Source organism: Cavia porcellus, unplaced genomic scaffold (genome assembly GCF_034190915.1).
Source record: "Cavia porcellus strain 051 isolate PalLab524CR breed Dunkin Hartley unplaced genomic scaffold, mCavPor4.1 scaffold_7, whole genome shotgun sequence".
In the NCBI taxonomy this organism is placed as follows: Eukaryota; Metazoa; Chordata; class Mammalia; order Rodentia; family Caviidae; genus Cavia; species Cavia porcellus.
Genome location: NW_026947490.1, coordinates 23,318,504 through 23,333,237, shown reverse-complemented (window position 1 = coordinate 23,333,237; position 14,734 = coordinate 23,318,504). Strand labels below are relative to the sequence as shown.

Sequence of the window (14,734 nt, the reverse complement as noted above, 5' to 3'; positions counted from 1 at the left end):
CCTCTCCCTAAGAGTCCTCGCCTGCCTGAGGGAAACACGGGGTCCAGTCATGGAGCTGCTGAAAGCTGAGCAACCCCAGGAGGGGCCAAAGCGAGGAGGTGCCCCAGGTCTGCAGAGCCCACTTCTCTGCCTTTGAGGCCTGTCACAGCTGGGGCACGGCGGCCCCTGTTCTGCCCAGCCTGCTCCAGTCCGCCCGCCCTGGCTCTCCCTGGGGCTGAGTGCAGCCACTACCCTGACGCTGCCCTTGTAAGGAGCCAATGCCCGGGGACACCCGAGATGCCCAGTTATAATTAACCCGGACACGTGGCGATACCCCCAGCACCTGCTGCTATGCCCCCCACCCTGTGCTTGAGTCTCCCCTGCTCTCCACAGAGGAGACGGGGAAGTGTGCTCCGAAAATAGCTCCTTTCCAGCTGGCCAGGCCCTGCCTGTCCCCTCCAAGGCGGCCGTCACCCTGTGACACTAGGGCGAGTGGAGGGGAAGGCAACCGTCACCTCTGCCTGCAGCCTTGAGTCCGATTCCCTCTAGCTCAGCCCTACCTCAGTTTCCCCTCAACTGTCCATGAAGGAAGGGGCACCCCCGGTGACAGGCTGCTGGGATTGGCTGCCCTAGGTTCCAGCATAGGCTTTGGTCACTGCCCTCCCTGTGGCTAGGTGACAGGAGACAAAGTCACACAGCCTCTCTGGGCCCTGGTGCCCTGGCCCTGGTTCTCCTGGGGTCACTGCTAGGTTTCCTGAGTTCTGGCCCTCAGCAAGTGGGGAAGTCCAGGACCGAGTTCTGGGGTACAGGCTTTTGGGGGTTGATAGTGCCCAGGGAAAGGCTGGTGGCTGCCACAGACCCAGGGGCCTGGGGAGGGTGGCTTCTACGTGCCTACGACACCTATAGCCCCTGTCCCGTGTTCCCGGCGGGGGGCCAGCTGTTCCCGCCAGCCCGACTCAGCACTTGTTTGGGGAACCAGCCCTCTGGGGGGGCCTGGGCCCAGCCCCTGCGGCGGCCCATACAAGGCCATAGGGCTGGGCGCAAGGCCTGCCTGGGTCTGGCGTGGGCACGGTGCCCAGGCAATGAGGTTCAGCTGCCTTCTGGGCCTCCTCCCTGGGGACAGCCCCTTCCAGCCAATGGTGCAGCCCAGGCGCCCCCCTATATAAGGCGGGGCTGCAGGCGCTCCCTCTGGGTCAGCGTCGCCTCCAGGACACAGACAGCCCCTTCAGCACAGCCCAGCCAGGTACTACCTGGGGACTGGGGATCTGGTGGTGTCCATGGCTGGGGTCCCTGAAGGTGTCGGGGGCTGGTGCGTCACTGGGGGGACCTGTGTGTGGTCTCACTTGCCTCCTGCACACAGTGCTCGGTGTTGCGCAGAGGTGTCTACCCGGGAACCCCCAACCCTTGAGCTTGCCCAGACCCACTGTGACCTGCCTGTAGCACAAGAGGGCTGGGCACAGGGGAACTATCCATCATGGACACAGAGCTCTTGACAGCTGGTGTGACTGCCACCTCCTGCTGGGGACGGGCTGGCCAGGCCCCCTGTGCATTATAGCTTGTCACGGGGAGCTGGGAGCCACAGTGGTGGGAGGTGTCACCTGTCAGGGTCTGCAGGTGTTGGGGGGTCTTTGTGTGTGTGATCTTGTGGGTCCCTGTGACCTTGTGTCTGACCTGCCAAGCTCTCACGAGTGCCTCTATCTGTGTGTCCCTGAGCTTGGGGGTGTGACCGTGTGACTGTTCTCTGTGGTCTGAGTTGCAGCTGAGATCGTTATATGGCTCTGGGGCTATTTCTGCTTGTGTTTCTTTGGGAGTCACTAACTTAAGCTCAGTGCCTTCCCATGGGGGTGTCCCTGGCAGGGAGGGGCGTGGGGACACCCTCTGAAGGGAAGGGGTCCAAGATGGAAACCTAGGATGTCCTTGAGCTCTGAGGCTGGGGTGTGTGTCCTCCCTGCCACCCCAGCCCACCTGTCCTCCTGCTGACTTGGTGCAAGCCGACCCGGAATAGGAGGTGGGGTGGCAGCCAGGGGCGGGGTAGCAGGCGGCTGCCAAGCCCTAAAAATAGCCATCCTGGACCCAGCTGGGAGGTCTGGGCAGGTCCCTGTCCTCCTGCCCCCTACCCTATCCCCGCCCTCAGCTCACCTTGGTCTTGATTTCCCTCCCATAATCCCTGGAGCTGGGCAGGACTGTCCACCCTTTCTGCTGGACAGTTTCGTCTTCTTTCTGGATGTAGTAAATACAAATGGTAACAGCCAGGTGTTAATCCCTAGTAATTACACAGTTGTAATCCCAGTTACTCAGGAGGCTGAGGCAAGAAGATTGCAAATTTAAACACAGCCTGGCAATTTAGTGAGACACTGTCTTGAAAACACACACACACACACACACACACACACACACACACACACACACAAAACAGAGTGTAACTCAGTTCTCCCTGAGTTCAAAGCCCGGTATTCCATAAATAAAAATAAGAGCAACCAGAGCAGCAGCCACCAGGGGGCCCCACATGGGAGCCAGGGTCCCGTCTCAGCTGCCCTGGTGCCGAGCCTCGCAAAGCTTTTCCTGCTGCCTGGCTCGGAAGGTTGGATTCCAAGGAAACTGAGGTCCAGAGAGGCCCAGTGATCGGCCTGGCATCACACAGCAGGAAAAGGGCATAGGTGGGATTTGAAGCTGGTTTGGCTGAGCCTTTTTCCCCCCAAACTGCGGCCCCTGGACTGGAGCCTTGATGGAGAGCTGTTCTTTCTCTGCTCATGCGCCCATTTCCAGCCACACCTCACCTCTGCCTCCCCGGGGCCTGGGAAACTGGGGCCGCAGTGACCTGGCTGAGCAGAGGCCTGTGGGAGCCAAGGCTCCACACATCAACTCGTTGAACCCTTCAGCACTCCCAGGAGGCCAGTGCTGTCCTGGTCCCCATTTCACAGGTGCACAAACAGACACAGAGCAGTTCAGCAGCTTGCCCAAGGCCACAGCTAGTTGTAAGAAGAGAGCTGGGATTAAAATTCAGGCTGTTGGGCCGGGGGTATAGCTTAGTGGCACAGCACCTGTTTGGCAAGCACAAGGTCATGAATTCAATTCCTGGTACTAGAAAAAAAAATTTCAGGTTGTCAATGTGCAGTGGCACACACCAATAACCGCAGTACTTGAGAGGCTGAGGCAGGAGGATCCCTGCCTGGGCTACAGAGTGAGTTCAAGGCCAGCCGAGCCCCACAGCGGGACCCTGTCACAAAAAAAAAAAGGGCCACAGCCTGTCTGACTCCCAAACCTTGCTGGGTTCTCTTGCTCCTCTCTCCCTTCACGAAGGACCCTTTGCTCCTCCCGCCTCAGGTCCCCTCACCACTGCAGCCATGCCTTTCGGCAACACCCACAACAAGTTCAAGCTGAACTACAAGTCGGAGGAGGAGTACCCCGACCTCAGCAAGCACAACAACCACATGGCCAAAGTGCTGACGCCTGCCCTCTACAGCAAGCTGCGAGACAAGGAGACCCCCTCCGGCTTCACCCTGGATGATGTCATCCAGACAGGCGTGGACAACCCAGGTAGGTTGGGCCCCAGTGGCCCTTAGGAACCTGAGGTGGCCACTGGGATCCCGAGGGGTCCCAAGCTTCTGTCTGTACCATGGCAACCGTGAGCATGGGGCAGAGGTGAGACACAGAAGGCTTGGGACAGTGCACAGTCAACCACCCTGTAAACGAGAGTGGTTATAATGTGAGACCTCTTGGAAGCCCTGAGCCTCAGTTTCCTCATCTGAAAAACGGGCAGCTGTGTGGGAAGATTGGAGTTGTGTACCCCAGGGCTCAGGGCTGAGCCTGGAGGCAGGTGTGTACGATCCTTAAGGCCAGGGACGACCCCAGCCCGAGGGGCTTTCTCAAAGGACCCCTGGAAGAGGGGACCAGAACCTAACCCTACTCAGCTGCAATAGCCTGAGACCAAAAGGGCCCCTCTCTCATGGCCCCTGTTCCCCCTGCTGCTGATAAGCAGGCCTTTCATTTATATTTCATGTTATTTGGTACCGGGAATCAAACTCAGGACCTTGTGCTTTCCAGGCAGGAGTTTATGCTGTTGAGCTATGTCCCTGGCCCTTAATTTCTAATTTAAATTTTTTTTATTGTTTGCTTATTTTCCATACTGGAGGTTGAACTCAGAGCCTTCACATGGAGCTACATCCCCAACCCTTTTTAAATTTTTATTTCAAAACGGTCTCATTAAGTCACTTAGTTGCCCAGGTTTGAACTTGCTATCCTCCTGCCTCAGCCTCCCCAAGTGCAGGGGTTACAGATATGCACCACTGTGCCCAGGTTTTGTATTTTTATTGTTTTGGCCATCTGTGGGCAGCACCCACGGCCATCACAGAGTCACACCCTAGCCTGTGAGCTGGACACACACACACACAGCTGAGTCGCCGGGAGCCAGCACCCCTGACCTCAGCTTGCATCACCAGGTCACCCTTTCATCATGACTGTGGGCTGCGTGGCCGGCGACGAGGAGTCCTACACGGTATTCAAGGACCTCTTTGACCCCATCATCCAGGACCGGCATGGGGGCTTCAAACCCACTGATAAGCACAAGACTGACCTCAACCACGAGAACCTCAAGGTCAGCGGCCCCCAGGCCGGGGACAGAGGCAATGACACAGAGATTGGGAGGGTGGGGAGGTGGGAAGAGTGTGGGGAAGGTGAGACACAGAAGCAGTGAGGGGTGGAGACCGAGGATGGAGAAGAGGTCACAGGAGCAGAGTTAGAGGAGGAGAGGGGGACAGGAGGGGAAGGCTCAGAGATGAGCCAGATGGAGGGAAACAGAGATGGGGAGAGAAGAATGGGAAGGAGATCTGGAGAAATAAAAACCCAAACAAGCAACCAGAAAAGAGCCGATCCCAAATGCTTGGGAGGCTGAGGCAGGAAGATCATCATGAGTTTGAGGCCAGTCTAAACGACCTGGCCTCCACATCCATGTAGCCTGAAGTACAAGGTGAGACCCTGTCTCAAACACCAGAGCGGGGAAAGAGTGGAGGGGGAAGTGGTGGGTTCCAGGGCCAGGACACCTGGGGGGAGGGGTGGGAGGTGACCAAAGTCAGAGGGGGGGGCAGCCTGGGGCTGGGGTAGATCCGAGGGGCCGTGGGAGATCTGGGATCTGGGGAGGAGGCTCTGAGGGCTTGGGAGGAGGCAGAAGGCTTGCTGGGCGGCATGCTCAGGGTCCCCGAGCCTGACGCCTGTGCTCCCCAGGGCGGAGACGACCTGGACCCCAACTACGTGCTCAGCAGCCGCGTGCGTACGGGGCGCAGCATCAAGGGCTACACGCTGCCTCCGCACTGCTCCCGTGGCGAGCGCCGCGCTGTGGAGAAGCTGTCTGTAGAAGGTGAGTGCCTCCTCTCAGGGAGTGTGTGTGTGTGTCCCTGTCGCTTCCTGTTTCCCAAACACCTACAGCCTGCGAGGCACATTGTGGGTGCTCGAATGTTTGGGTCCTGATAAGTCCCGCAGTCCCCCAGCTGCTCTTGGTCCTCGCAGTTAGTCATTCATTCAGCAAACATTTCAGGTTGGCTTGGTCATAGGTAGGGCGCTGGCACTCCGGGATGCACAAGGTGGGCGAATTGACGGGTCTCACAGAGCTCTCAGCATGGTGGGAAGAGAGGAAACTCGCACCAAGAAATTAGTAGTTCCAAAGTGGTAGGAAGCCAAGAATAGGGGCAGAGAAACAGGAAGGGGAGCCCCTGATAAGTGGGTGTTGAGACTTCACTGGGAGGAAGGACCTGGAGCAGGTGGAACAGCAGGTGCACAGGCCCTGGGGTGGCACTGTGTGCCAGGAACGGCCAGGAGTCCGCCGGGCTGGGGCAGTGTGACCGCGGAGGGCGGAGGTGCTGGGGCCACGCGGTGTGGGGAGCCAGGGAAGGGTTTCATACTGATGTGGGCCCCTCCAGCTGCCGATTCAGCGGGGCAGGCAGTGGGGGATCAGAGACCAAGGGCGCCCCTGACATGGCCCAGGGCTGGGGTCGGGACAGAGCGGGTGCTCCGGGAGCAGGGGCACCAGGACCTGCAGGGAGCCTGGTGCTGATACATATTTAACAGCCGCTCCCCAGGAGGAAAAATTCCTGAGTCGCAGTGACAGCCAATTTCGCTGGCATAAATTCTCTCGCTATGGCCAATGTTAAGCTGTCGAGGTGACAGCGCTGGGCGCGGGAGGAATGGCCCAGCATTGTGTGGGGTCTCCTCCGCCACGCAGGTACAGGAGAGGAGGAAAACTTTAATATTCATACAGTAGCTGTGATAGCACATAACACAGGGCGTTATGTACGTATATTTGTCTTGTTTCTTTTTGTCGTTGCTGCTGAGAGAAAATATCCACCACCCAGAGTTATGGAGGGAAGGCTTATTTTGGCGGACGGTTGGTGCAGGTCTCAGTCTGTAGTCGGCTGGCTCCAGGGTGGCATGGCAGGGCCTTGCAGAGGAGAGACAGTGTGTGGCGGGTGGAAGGCAGCAGAGCCACAGGCAGCAAAGGAATCGCCTCGCTGCTTGGTTCTGCCCTTTCATATTTTATCTAGACTGCTGGCTCTCTGGATGCGGTCACTTCTTGAATAGCCCCACCTATGGCTGCATGAGGCCTTGGTGGGGGCATCTAGACACAGGTCATCACGTTCTGCCCCTGACCCCCCAAAGACTCATCTACATCTCTTCATACAAAGGGCAGTTATCTATCTGGGGTTACTAAGGTCTTGACAGTTTTAGCACTGTTGAAAAGCCTGTTTAAAAGGCTTTTGAGATTGAAGGCAAATTCTTAGCTATGAATTCCTGTATCAAAAAAATTAAATACTTCAAACATTTAATGCTACAAGATAGACATTATGATTTAAAAAGGGATAAACAGAGGGATAGAAAGAAATGGGATTGAAGCAGGTCTAAAACCTAACAGGGCGGACATGAAGTCTTGTAGTTCTAAGTCTGGCAGGTGATCTACATTTTTGGGCTCTTTGAACTTTGGGGGTCCTGCTGCATCTTGGGCTCTATATTTACATCTTTGTATGTTACCCTGTCAGGGGCTCCCTGCCTGGCCTCCTGGGCTTTCTGACATCTGGATGGAAGTCTTTCTGTCCTCACAACTCTTGCATTTTGCACACATCCAAAATCAGTACCTGCTGCCAGGCATTTTTAGTTGTTTGTTTCTTTTTCTTTTTCTTGCTGTAAAAGTTGAGTGCTTATGAATTAAATCTTGCAAAACAACTTTTCTAGACTACTGCTATTTTTGAACATGTTTTTCTTTTCTTTTTTTTTTTTTTCCGGTACCAGGGATGGAACTCACGACTGCCTGCTCGCAAGGCAGGTACTTATGCCGCTGAGCTAAATCCCCAGCCCCCTGAACATGTTTTTCTGGGCCGCTATTTTTTCTTTTTTTGTATCAGGAATCGAACTCATGACCTCAAGCTTTCCAGGCAAATGCGGTGCCACTGAGCTACAGCCCTGTCCCCACCTCTTTTTTGAGAGGCTGGACTTGAACTTGTGGTGATTTTCCTATCTCAGCCTTCTGAGTGCTGGGATTACAGGCATGCACCACATTCTTGGGGTTCTCTTCTTAAAGCAAAGTTTTTTACTTTTGCAATTTTGAGGCTGTAAAAGGTGGAGTCTTATGCTTTTTGTGATGTATTGAAGCCATGTTTCATATCTTTTTAAGCAATCAAGTTTTCTTCTATTTTATCTTTGTATTCTACAGTTTTATGGTGCTTTTTTTTTTAAAAACCTATTTTGTTCATTGATAAAAAGAAAAAAAAGAACAAGAAAAAAAACTACAGCAATTTTTTTTTTTTTAAATCGGTACTGGGGATTGAACTCACGACCGCCTGCTTGCAAGGCAGGTGCTTATGCTGCTGAGTTAAATTCTCAGCCCCTCTACAACAAAATTTTAAAGTACACAAATCAGGGGGTAACAATGGTACTGTGTATTGTCATCTCCAGATCATTCACCCAGAGCACGAGACATCTGCCTTCAATTGTCTGAACAGTATCAGTACAAATCTTTCTCTTCAGCAAATCAGAGAAATCAGTAGTGTTGGTGCTTTTTCTTTGGACAAATTTATAACATTTTAAATTATTTTGTTGAGCTCTTTGTTCTTGATTTTTAACATAAATCTGGCTAAATTCCCACATAGTAGCCATGTCACTGCCCCAACATTAGACTGCTTTGAAATTATTTTTCTGCAAGATTAATTAGTCTGTCACTTTTTATCTTAGTTTTGGGCAAAGTCTCTGGATATGAACAAAATGTAGACAAGCTCTTTGCTAAGGTGTATAACACACACGTTCTGGAGTCTAATGGCCAATAAAGTCCTTGTTTTTCAGCATAAACTTCTTAAGCCTGGTCTTTCCCAGCTGCATTTTTAGCAGTATTTTGGTTTTCTGACCTCTGACTAGAATTTTCCAACAAGTACAGTGTCAGGCGCTCCAGGGCTACTGTTTTCTAGCTAGCATCTCTAAATCTTTCTTTCTTTTTTTTTAAAATTTTTAAATTTTTTTTTTTATCAGTACTGGGGATTGAACTCACAACCATGCGCTTGCAAGGCAGGCGATTATGCCGCTGAGCTAAATCCCCAGCCCCAATCTTTCTTAACTGTTCCCATAAGCCAGTTCCCACAGCTTTTGAACCACATGGTCAGGTATAGTCGCAGAAACGACCTCACTTCTGGTACCAAATTCTGTTTCAGTTACTTTGAGTGTGTGTGTGTGTGTGTGTGTGTGTGTGTGAAGATGGGGTCTCACCACATAGTTCAGGCTGGTCTTGATCTCAATATGTAGCCCAGGTTGGCCTCAGATTAGTGACAGTCACTGGCTTCAGCAACCTTAGCAGCATCTTTCTGCTCCTTTTATGTTTTATCTAGGCGATGGGGCTTAGGATAGGTGCCAAACCAATCACTGGACTGATCTAGTACTCACATGCCTTTAACCCCATCATCACATACTCTAGATCCAGGCACCTCTGAAGACCCCACCTGTAACTATATAAAATTAAAAAAAATTTTAATAGCAATATTACAATGTGTTAAATACACATAATGTAGCCAGGCATGGTGGCTCATGTCTGTAATCCCAGCACTTGGGAGGCTGAGGCAGGAGGATCGTTGGGAGTTCAGGACCAGCCTGCACTACAAAGTGAGCTCAAGGCCAGCCTGAACTGCATAGAGAGACCCTGTCTCTAAAAGACAAAAAAAAAGCGGGGGTGGGGGGTGGGGGGCTGGGATTTAGCTCAGTGGCATAAGTGCTTGCCTTGCAAGAGCACAGTCATGAGTTCAATTCCCAGTAACGATAAACAAAAAAGACAAAAAATACATATAATGTATAAATGTTACATGAATACTTATTGTATACATACAAATCTATTCCATATACACATATTTAAAACATGAATATATACAAATAGCAGTCTATTTTATTTATTTGTTGTTGTTTTTCGAGATACTATCTTGCTTTGTATTTCAGGCTGGCCTTAAACTCATTGTATAGCCCAGGCTGGGCTTGAACTAGTGGCAATCCTCCTGCCTCAGCCTCCCAAATTCGGGGATTACAGGTTTGTGCCACTATGCCTGGCATAGCGGTGTATTTTAGAGTAGGATTTACCAGTGGTCTCCAGAGGCCTGAGACTGACTCTGTGGTTACTAGTCAGCAGCAGACACTGCACATTGTCACCTGCTGGAGGGCTGGACAGAAGGGTCTGCTGTTTGTCCTTAGGAGCAGCCAGGGAGGGATCAAATTGGGGCCAGGTCTATACACTCACAGCATAGGTGCCTTCAGGATATCCAAAGGCTCAGGGTCCCCACACCCGGGGCAGGCTCTTAACCACCCACCGTGCGCTCCCTCAGCCCTCAACAGCCTGACGGGTGAATTCAAGGGCAAGTACTACCCTCTGAAGAGCATGACCGAGCAGGAGCAGCAGCAGCTTATTGATGACCACTTCCTGTTCGACAAGCCTGTGTCCCCACTGCTGCTGGCCTCAGGCATGGCCCGAGACTGGCCCGACGCTCGTGGCATCTGGTGAGCCCTTCACCCCCAGTTTCCTTTTCCTGCAGTGTCTTCTCATCCCCTGTGACTGTCTTCATGCCTCTGGCATAGTGGAGATCATGACCTTGCCCTGCACCCTGCTGTCTTGTGGTCTGCGTGTCATATTTTGCGAAACTTGGAACAGAGAAGTGCAATAAAGAATTGAGGCGAACCAGACTCCCGGGTCCCAAGCCCTGCTCTGTCACTTACTGGCTGTGTGACTGCACCTTCCAGTGATCCCGGCTACTGTGGAGACTGAGGTGAAAGGGTCACTTGAGCCCTGGACTTTGAAACCAGTTTGGGCAATGTAAGACTGTCTCAAAGTGTCTCAAATTAAAAAAGAGGGGAAAAAAGCTATTCAATTGCATGGCCTTGGTAAGCTGGCCAGTTTCTCCATCTATGCAGCAGGGATCACAATAATTCTTGGCTCTTGGAATTCTTACCAAGATTAAATAATTTATGTAATAAATTTTCTCCCCCAGTACTGGGGATTGAACCCAGGGTCTTGACACTAAGCTTTACCCTCAGCCCTTTTTTATTTTGAGACAAAATCTGGCTATGGAGTCCAGGATGACTGAACTCACTGTGATCCTCCTGCTTCAGTCTCCCGAGCGCTGGGATTACAGCTAGGTTCCCCATCTCTTTTTAAAATTTACTTTGTTCATTTTTAAATTTTGAGACAAGGTCTCACCTATATTACTGAATTTCTCGGACTGGCTTTGAATCTTGATCTTTCTGCCTTGACTTCCCAGAGTGCTGGGATTACAAGCTTGCACCACCACATACAACTCCCTTTTAGGTTTTAATGTTTTATGATTCTAAGCCTGTTTCCCAGGTACTTGGATTTGGGGTATTACAGATGTAGGGTCACTCAGGCTCAGCTACTCTGAAATCAAGCTCCTGGGGGCCAGAGCCTGAGATGCCAGGAGTCTGTAATTTTCTTTTAGTTATTTTCTTTTTATTTTTTGGTGCTGAAGATGGAACCCACGGCCTCCTGCATGCTAGGCAAGTGCCTACCACTGAGTGACAGCCCACTCCCAAGAATCTCTGTAATGTTGTCCAGACTAAATCCTTAAAAGCCTTCTGTCCCAGGCTGGGGGTTGTGCAGAGGCATGGCTTTCAAAGTCTTCGGGTTTAATTCTCTGTGATTGTTTGGAAACCCAACCACTCATCTCCTGCCCCTCAGGCCAGCCTTCTGCAGCGGGGGTGGGGGGGGTGTTATGTTTGGGCACTGACTCCTTGCCCTCTTGTCACCCCCACCCCAGGCACAATGATAACAAGAGCTTTCTGGTGTGGGTGAACGAGGAGGACCACCTCCGGGTCATCTCCATGGAGAAGGGGGGCAACATGAAGGAAGTTTTCCGCCGTTTCTGTGTGGGCCTGCAGAAGGTGAGCATCTGCCCCGCACTACTAATCTCTCCCCAAACCTGAGTGCCCTGCCTTCTAGAGCACACGCCCCTCCCGCGCAAGCCCCGCCCCTCCCCGAAGGCCCGCCCCCAGAAGCCACTTCCCAAAGGACCCCTGCTTCCTATGCTAGACCGGGTCCCTAACCTGAGCCCCGCTCTTAGAATCACTCCATTCCAAGGCCCCGCCCCTAATATTGGCTCCACCCCTATGCCCGAGGCTGGCCTATAAGAATCCGGCACCCTGAAAGCCCCGCCCCTTAGAATCCCGCCTCCTGTGCAGCAGGACCCTCCTGGATTCTCCCCCGTCCGCACTCTTTAGCTCTACCCCTCCAGACGGTCTCCATCTATGTCCACATGCCCTGTCCCTTTGAACCTGGCAATATTTTGTGGTGACCGCTGGTGCTAACCTTTGTTTCCTCCCTCCGCCGGCTCTCAGATCGAGGAGATCTTTAAGAAAGCTGGCCACCCCTTCATGTGGAATGAGCATCTGGGCTACGTGCTCACCTGCCCGTCTAACCTGGGCACTGGGCTGCGCGGCGGCGTGCACGTGAAGCTGGCGCACCTCAGCAAACACCCCAAGTTCGAGGAGATTCTCACCCGCCTGCGCCTGCAGAAGCGGGGCACAGGTGTGTCGGGGGCCTCTCCTGACCAGAGTCTGTGAGGTTGGGTGGAGCATCCCCTTGAATGTTGCAGTGGATAACGGCTGCCCTGCTGTGAAACTCAGTTTTTTCCCTGTAAAATGGGCACGAATGTCTATCTCAGTAGTATATCATCCCCTAATCTCTCTTGGGGCCTTAGTTTCCCCATCTGTAAATGAGGTGTGGTCAGAACTCAACCTCTGGTAGCCATATTGCCTTCCCTTCCCTCCCTTCCCCCCTCTCCTCCCTTTCTCTCTCTCTCTCTCCCTCTCTCTCTCTGTGTATGCATGTGTATTATGAGACAGGATCTCACTATGTGGTTCAGGTCAGCCTTGAACTATGTAGCCCAAGCTGGTCTTGAACTCTGTGTGATCCTCCTGCCTCAGCTTCCTGAGAGTGCTGGGATCACAGCCCTGTGTTTTGCTGTGTTTTCATGTTGAGTGGTTGGTGAGTGAAGTACCTATCATAGCTAAGGCTGGACAGGTGGGCCAAGTAGAGAGCCATTACCCAGTTTCTGTGCAGCCGAACCTGCTGGGCCAGGAACTGCATACACATGGCTGCCGAGGTTGTCCTGGGCACCTCCTGGCCACTGTGCTCCTGCTCATGCCCTGTCCTCTGCTCCCACAGGTGGTGTGGACACAGCTGCTGTGGGCTCCGTGTTCGACATCTCCAATGCAGATCGGCTGGGCTCGTCTGAGGTGGAACAGGTGCAGCTGGTGGTGGATGGTGTGAAGCTCATGGTGGAGATGGAGAAGAAGCTGGAGAAGGGCCAGTCCATCGACGACATGATCCCTGCCCAGAAGTAGGCACCAGCCTGGCTGCTGTCACCTGCAGGAGCCGCAGCCCACGGGAAGACCAGGCCCTGCACCCCTTGCCCTGGCCCCAGCCCCTAACATCGGCCCTTTTCTGAGTTCCTCCATCTCTCAGAGTCCAGCCAGTGGACTCCATCCTCTCAATTCTGGCTGATAAAAAAACCTCTTTCCCACTCTGATTTCCAGAGCCCTGCCCACCACAGGAGCTCAGGGTAATGGGGAGCACCCCAGCACACGTGGAGCTCCGCGGCTTCTCCACGTAAAACAATAAATGAATAAAAGCAATGGTGGCCTTAGCTGTGTGTGTGACAGTCGCTGAGAGCAGAGGAGGAGCGTGTTTTTTGCAGTTGGCGGCTGTGTCCTCAAAATGATTTCCCTTTCTAGATGTGCTTTATCCTCTCTCTAAAATGAGGTTAGAGTACAGACTAATCCCTGCGATGAGGCTGGAGGAAGAATCTGAGCCCTGACAGCTGTGGGCCACCCGCCATCAGACAGCGAAGCCTGGGCCCTCTCTGACTTCGGCTCTCAGTCAGGCAATCTCAGATCTCAAACATACAGGCCACAAAGGGGAAAAGGAGGCCCAAACCCACCTGAGTCTGGCCCCGAATCTCAGCACCTCCACCATTGTTAGGCTTTTCACTGGCTTCCTCCTGTTCACCCTGCCACATCCTCTACCGCTGCCAGCATTTTTTTTTTTTCCTTTTTTGGATCCAGGGTCTCACTATGGAGTCCAGGCTTCCCCTGAATTCACTGTGGAGCCCAGACCTTTCCTGAGTCTGGGGCATGGGTCTGAGCATTCTTATACAGTCCAGGGTGGGTCTTTTGGGGATTTTGGTCCCAGGAAAGAGCAGAAGGGTATCACGGCAGAGCAGCCAAGAATGAGAGCTCACAGTGGTCAGTCGGCAGCCAAATGCCTATTGTTGCTGGACGCGTCAGTAACTTCCACTCAGCCAAAGTGGTCAAGGGGTCCAGGTAAGGATATATTGGGTGGGCCCAAAAAGTGACACAAGTTTCAGAAATGTGGGCCAGAGAAAGTGGAAGCCAGATGCCTAAGGAACCTGGTAGAGACTTTGTTAAACTCTTAAGGGACAGATTAAGCCCCCTCAAGAAGTCCATCAAAAAAAAAAGTCCATCTTCTTATACGGAGGGGAAGATACAGACTCAAGGATGTGCCCAAGAGTTCTGAGGATCACCAATACAGGAAAGTTAGAAGATACAAGACCAGCTAGCCTTGGTGACCCAAGTCTGTCATCTCAGCACTCTTGGAGCCCGAGGCAGGAGGACCACAAGTTTGAGCCAAGCTTGGGGCTCCACTCAGCCAAACAGGTCAAGGTCCCATCTCAAAGTAAAAAGATAATAAAGGGCTGAGGATGTAGCCCAGTGTGAGAACCCCAGGTTTGATCCCTAGTGAAAGACGCCAGGATGTCCTTTACAACTTTATCACCAATTGCAGGCTGTGGAGCAGCTTTATCAGCTACTGCAGGCCCATTGCTATTGCTAGCTCCACGCCCAGAGGCCACGAGACCACACTCATGCAGGCACAGCCCCAAGCCGGCCAAATCCGCAGCTTGTGTATCTGCTAGTGACACATTCTCCACATTCTGCTGCATAAGTCACTTAAGTCCACATGAATCGCATCCTGGCATCTTTCCTGCCCCCATCCACCAGCACATAGGAAAAAACCTTTCTGCTGGATGTGGTGGAGCACGTCTGTCATCCCAGCACGCAGGAGGCTGAGGCAAGAGGATCTTAACGAGTTTGAGGCCAGTGTGAGCTTTAAGTACATAATGAGAGCTCATCTTCAGAGAAACAAAAACAGAATACTGTCCCTCCCTGCTCACACCTTGTCATAGATCTCCAGTGGCCCTGGAGGAAAATCCAGGTT

The 14,734-nt window shown here is 52.6% G+C and overlaps 1 protein-coding gene across 1 annotated transcript; it reads left to right on the top strand.

Moving 5' to 3' along the window:
• Positions 1 to 1,020: 1,020 nt before the first annotated feature.
• Ckm (creatine kinase, M-type) lies at positions 1,021 to 13,145 on the top strand. The gene is made up of 8 exons (XM_003464577.5): positions 1,021 to 1,222; positions 3,304 to 3,516; positions 4,419 to 4,573; positions 5,200 to 5,332; positions 9,816 to 9,987; positions 11,259 to 11,382; positions 11,836 to 12,025; positions 12,665 to 13,145. The coding sequence occupies exons 2-8, from the start codon at positions 3,324 to 3,326 to the stop codon at positions 12,841 to 12,843; spliced, it is 1,146 nt and encodes a 381-aa protein (XP_003464625.1). The 5' UTR covers positions 1,021 to 1,222; positions 3,304 to 3,323; the 3' UTR covers positions 12,844 to 13,145.
• Positions 13,146 to 14,734: the final 1,589 nt, after the last annotated feature.

What these genes read in the sequence shown, in the direction of transcription:
- Ckm (XM_003464577.5), top strand. Translation starts at nt 3,324, where the DNA reads ATGCCTTTCGGCAACACCCACAACAAGTTCAAGCTGAACTACAAGTCG. An exon ending in GACAGGCGTGGACAACCCAG is followed by an intron (nt 3,517 to 4,418) that starts GTAGGTTGGGCC and finishes TTGCATCACCAG; the next exon opens with GTCACCCTTTCATCATGACT. An exon ending in CCTGCAGAAGCGGGGCACAG is followed by an intron (nt 12,026 to 12,664) that starts GTGTGTCGGGGG and finishes CTGCTCCCACAG; the next exon opens with GTGGTGTGGACACAGCTGCT.